This window comes from Bemisia tabaci, chromosome 5 (genome assembly GCF_918797505.1).
Source record: "Bemisia tabaci chromosome 5, PGI_BMITA_v3".
Classification (NCBI taxonomy): domain Eukaryota; kingdom Metazoa; phylum Arthropoda; class Insecta; order Hemiptera; family Aleyrodidae; genus Bemisia; species Bemisia tabaci.
This window is the reverse complement of record NC_092797.1, coordinates 30,378,099-30,383,493: the sequence shown is the minus strand read 5'-3', so window position 1 is coordinate 30,383,493 and position 5,395 is coordinate 30,378,099. Positions and strand designations below refer to the sequence as shown.

The window sequence follows — 5,395 nt, the reverse complement described above, 5'->3', positions numbered from 1 at the left end:
TTCGTAAACCTATCGCTGTGTGGACAAGGCCTTCCATTCATAAGAAATGAACGAAAAAATTATGAGAGAAGAAACATAAATGTGGATTAATGATTTTAACTTCCGCCGCCGCGCCGCGCAGACCGCACCGTGTTTGGCGCAATGCGTGAAGTATCCCGACAGTCTTGTAGGCGCTATGAGTTTCACGCCGACCGCTGCTGAACGGACTGTGTTTGCCGCAATGCGTGAAGTATTCATGCATTCTTGTAGGCGCTATCCGTTTCACGCTGTCCGCAATGACCGCACTGTGTTTGATGCAATGCGTGAAGTATTCGTGCAGTCTTGTAGGCGCTAATATGTGTTACATATGCCGATCGCCGCGCCGAGGGCTTCTCCTTTTCATCTCAAGTCCTCGTCATCATTTCTCTCTAAGTCTAAGTCGCGCCGTTCCAGGCCGAATTGCGAGTTTGGTTTCTCTCTTAACTCGACTAATTAAAGGTGCTGTCTCTTGTATCACTGAAAGACGACAAAATTAGAAATTACTATACTCTCAGGAAATGAGAGATTTTGTCGCCTTCTCTCGTTTGTAATTTTTTTTTTCTAGATCGAATTTTTTTTATACCTACATTTAAAAAAATTGCAAAATTTGCCGCCCTCTATAGACTTGCCGCCATGGGCCGCGGCCCATGTGGCCACCCCCTTAATCCGGCCTGCTTCCGGACTGCCCTTAAAAAATCAGTACTGTTTCCGGACTTGTAGAGCACACCCTGCAGAAGGCAACGCTTTTCAGGAGGAATTTGTCTTCCTTCATATTTTTTTCAATAAAATTTGGTAATGGCGGATGCGGTTTGGTTCCTTTATGCTAAACGCGGTTCAATCGTCAAAAGAATGAGGCTTGTGAGGACGCGCACGCGGGCGCTCGAGGCGACCCCATCTAGCCGTGAAAATCGCGCCCGTAACGACCAGTTATCTTCGAGGCTTGGGAATGAAGATAGGTCGGGCGAGCGGGCATTAACATGGTGAAACTGTGAAAGACGCGTCGCACAGTGCGGCCCTCTGTGGACAAAAGTCAAAAATTCACAACTCGACATCTGAATATTTTTTTCGAAATTTGTTATCTTAAAGATATTTCAGACTCACTCTGATGGTTCATTTTCAAATTTTCCGCTCAAAACTACCTCAAATGTGGGTAGAAAGTGGGCAGGAAATAGGTCGGGAATCACTGGTCCGTAAGAAATACACGGGAAAAAGACGTCAACTTCAAATGGAGATTTCTCGCTTGAAACGCAAAATGCTCTGGGTGGTTGACATTTTCTTAATCCTCAGATATCCAACTTCAATTCTACGAAAAAGATCTTGCGACTTTTTTGCGACGATCAGAGATATTTGAAGTTAAAGTTTGGGTGTTTCACGTTGCTTTTACATTGTTAACACAGGGCTAATTCGAGGTTGCCAACTTCGAATGAACTTTTCTTGAAAAATACGCAAAAAAACCTGAGGTATAACATTTTCTTATTCCTCGAGTGTTTTACTTTGATAGTGCTAAAGGTTTTTCCTACGTCGGTGCTGTTATCTTCGTTATTTAAAGTTAAGTGTCTTTTGCCGATTTTTGTCCGCATCGTCCATAAGGGTGCCGCACTGTGCGTCGGGACAAAGGGGGGAAACCACGGGCGAATTAACAGCCGATCAATCACGTCATTGATATCGTCCGCGTTACCGCACGAGTTGGTGGCCGCTGATAAGATGACAGACATTATTAAAAAACAAATCAAACCCGGAGCCGGAGCCAGGTTGTCCGTCAGAATCGCCAGATTACAAAAAGACTCCAGTTTGCATTCAAGATAAAGACCGTGAAACTTTCAGCCAACGATACGGAAAAAATTACACCCGACTTGTCCGATACCGCCACAACCTATCTGACGATTCCCTCCTACTTCAGCAGATAAAAGAGACTTAATTCAAGTATCAGGTTCGATGAGAGAAACTTCAAGAATCATTCCATGAGCTCTCTTCGACATATTGCATTGGGGCTCTAGACTCTCTCCCAATAAGTATGGGACGAAGAGTGAGTACCTAGGTTCTACCTTCCAAAGACATATTTAAATTGATCTGAGTGTATTCAAAATTCTATTACCTATTAAATAAAGATATCTAATTCTATGCAATTTCCCATCAACATTATGAAATAATGTTTCAGCATTACTATTCACCATTATTGTATTTTTATTCTGATTTGGGCGCACTTGCATGATGAGCTTAATATAGCTACACAAACACGATGGTTTAATTACTTACTGAAATAATATAGGAATTATTCTGCATTGCATAGGGGTTACCTTCAAGCTTTCTTGGCATTTGTGGAAGTATTGAAGCGAAACTTCAACTTTAAAAAAATAATAAAAGATTTGACTCCATATTCAGAGAAATGAAACAGTAAAAAGGATACTTTCTGGATGTTCAGAATTATAATGTCGCAATACTTTTAACTCTATACTCTTTGAAGTAAAGATTCATGATGATTCCTTTGTGACATACTTAATTATTAATCTACTTATTTAATGAAGATAAATTTGACATGTATAAGTGCACATACAATTTTATCCACAAGGAAGCCAATGTAATATTGAAGATGGTCTTTTTGAAGGAAAATCTTGGCAAATATCAAATAAAGGATAGCCATGATGCAAAATGTTTTTTCCCTCGGATTAGTTTCGGAATTTCGTGGTGATTTTTTAAGTTTGAGTGAGCTTGACCTATCATCTTCAACCAAGGTTCATTTCAGTAAAAATGGAACCATCAGCCTCAAAACTGTTAGGAGGGCGGCTGGAGGCTGCGATTGCTGATCTTCTTTGTCCGATGTCTGTTTGTAATTTTACACAACATGATGACAATATGGGTTACAAAATACCGTAAGTCTGACAGCCTACTTAGTTTCCATTTCTCAATTTCTTGCTGGGAATTAAACGTTAAGTTAAAAACGAATGATAGAACACTGTAATTAGAAACCAAGTTAGTAGCGATTTGGCATAATTAGGTGCTAATTTTCACATGGAAGATTTGTGAGAACTCGAACGGCCTTGTGATGATGGTATGCCTCCTGACCTGTTCTATTCATAATCCAAAAATCTGGATAAAAGACATTGATAGCTGCGATGTAGAAGAGTTCTTTCTAGAATTGTTTAAACAGTCCAAGTTTGCTATTGGCCTTACAGAAAATGCTTGATTTCATCACAACATATGTGATTTGACCGACATGAGTGAAGTAAATACTTCATGAGGAAAAAATATCATCACTTAAAAAAATTGTTCTACGGTTCAAGATATGCCTTATACAATCAGACATTCCATTCGGCCCTGCAGGTAGTCTCTTATAGAGAAAACTTTTATGTACTTAACTACTGCAAAGAAAAAAGGTGAGGGGGTAGGGCAGAGCCCATGGTGGTCAACATTTACCTAAAAACTTGGTATTTTTAGTTCTTTCCAGTTAGAAAAGATCCTTCTACCCTTCTGAATTGATCAAAGATGTAAGATATTAATGGTGCACGGTCAGCACAAGTCGCTACAGAAAGATTGGACATTTTAACCAATTAAAGCAATGTGCAAATCACAAGAAAATGCACCAGAAGACTGCCGCGCTTTAACCTCAGAGCAAGGTTAGATAAGTGGGTTCGATTCCACTAATTTCACGAGCGTTCTGAAGAGAAATTATCGTCTTACAAAGAAAGTCAAAACGGTGCACTTAGGCTATAAATTCAAACCTCACTAATTTTGATAGATGCAAATTAAAACTTTGGGAGATTGCATTGGTGATGGAAGTGGATGAAATCAGGGAGACGTAAACGAGCGTATTATGTTGGGATTTCCGCCTGAATTAAATTACTTTGGTGTAAAGTGATTCGCCCCTCCGGTTATAAAAAACCACACGTAGGTGACAAGCAAAATAGATCAAATATACAGAAATAAAGTTGATTAATAGATAAATACTGGAGATAAAAACTTACAGGGTCTATATCGATGCTATCATCTGATTCATCTCGGCCAGGGCTATCAGGATCATGTAACTCAATATCAAAAATTCCAGCCATGGTCCCACACTATCACAATTTATATCAGTGAATCGAACTCAATAAAACGGTAATAGTTTTGCACTACATTAATGACGATATAATTTGCACATCACGAGTAAAATATTACGGAGATAATCACTTTAATGCAATAGAAAGAGGATTTGTAATAATTGAGAGCACAACTTGGAGGAACATTGCACGCATTCCTCGCTGAATGAATGGAAAATTGGGGTTATGTCTCGAGCGAGATTGCACTTGCTTCGAATTCACTGGAACTGGAACCAAATTTCTATCCGAAGGCTTGGATGGAAAATAATAATAGAAAGCAAACCTTAGGGTAATAATAGTCATGAAACTCTGAAGAGTCCGAGGTCGGCGTTAGCGAAAAATTATCACGAAAACGACTTTCAACTCGGTGCGTGGGTCGAAAGAAAATTGGGCTACAAACAAACCCAATTCAATGGGAGGAGTAACGGGCAAACTTGACCCAAACTGTGACCTCAAGGTTTAATAAATTGCGGTAAACAGAAAACTTTGGATGGTGAGGAATTTAGTGAAGGCACGGTCGTAGACAACCAAAGAAATTACAAAACCAAAGCGAGATATCAGCCACCATGGCACGGAAGCAACACACACAAGCCACACAAGCGAACTGGTTTAGGGGTAGGGGAGGGGGAACACCTTGATTGAAAAGGAAAGCAGCAGAGATAGGGCGATTCGGTGAGCCGCCTGTACTGTCCGCCATTGTAAGCGTCACTAGTTCCATAGAGAAAAAAAAGGAGGTGTTTGCATCTTGAGGATTTGTACCCACCTACGTCATCAATGTAAACAAGACGCTCGTTGAGGGTTATGTTGACGCTGTAAAAACGGACCATAATGTCCGATTTTTTTACTTAAATCAACTCTTTATTTAATTTCAAGCACTTTTTATAGAATGACTTTTTCCCTTAAATTACACCATTTCCAAGAAAATCGACAGGATAAAAACGTCGCTGTACCCAATGACGTCATCAAAGCTATAGATACTCTATGAAAAATTCCAAGATGCCCGAAATGCAAACACCTCCTTTTTTTTCTCTATGCACTAGTTCTACCCGATATACTTGGCATTTGTCTACGTCAGTTGTGAAGCGCTCTTTTTAAATGTGTGCATCGTTGGTTAAATCAGAGAGGAGTCGAAATGCGGAAATGTTATTGAAAATAGGACTCCAGAATGATAACTACATAATACATGATAATAATGTCTAAGTTACTATCCTATGCGATAGTACTGTCCATACTTGCAGCTTTATTCAATTACTCAACTGCAGCGGTGGCGCGTGTATGAAGCAAGTGTAAGCGCCCCCCTC

The 5,395-nt window shown here is 39.9% G+C and overlaps 1 protein-coding gene across 3 annotated transcripts in view; it reads right to left on the bottom strand.

Annotated features, from left to right (window-relative positions):
* The window catches only part of LOC109037417 (ribosomal protein S6 kinase beta-1), a 52,791-nt gene extending 48,081 nt beyond the window's left edge, over window positions 1–4,710 (bottom strand). For 2 of the 3 annotated variants that reach the window (XM_019052078.2, XM_019052077.2), the window contains exon 1: window positions 3,981–4,710. In XM_019052078.2, coding sequence (XP_018907623.1) covers window positions 3,981–4,064 — 84 coding nt within the window. In that variant the 5' untranslated portion in view covers window positions 4,065–4,710. The remainder of the gene's footprint in view (window positions 1–3,980) is intronic. The other variant, XM_019052076.2, reaches the window with a different exon arrangement.
* Window positions 4,711–5,395: the final 685 nt, after the last annotated feature.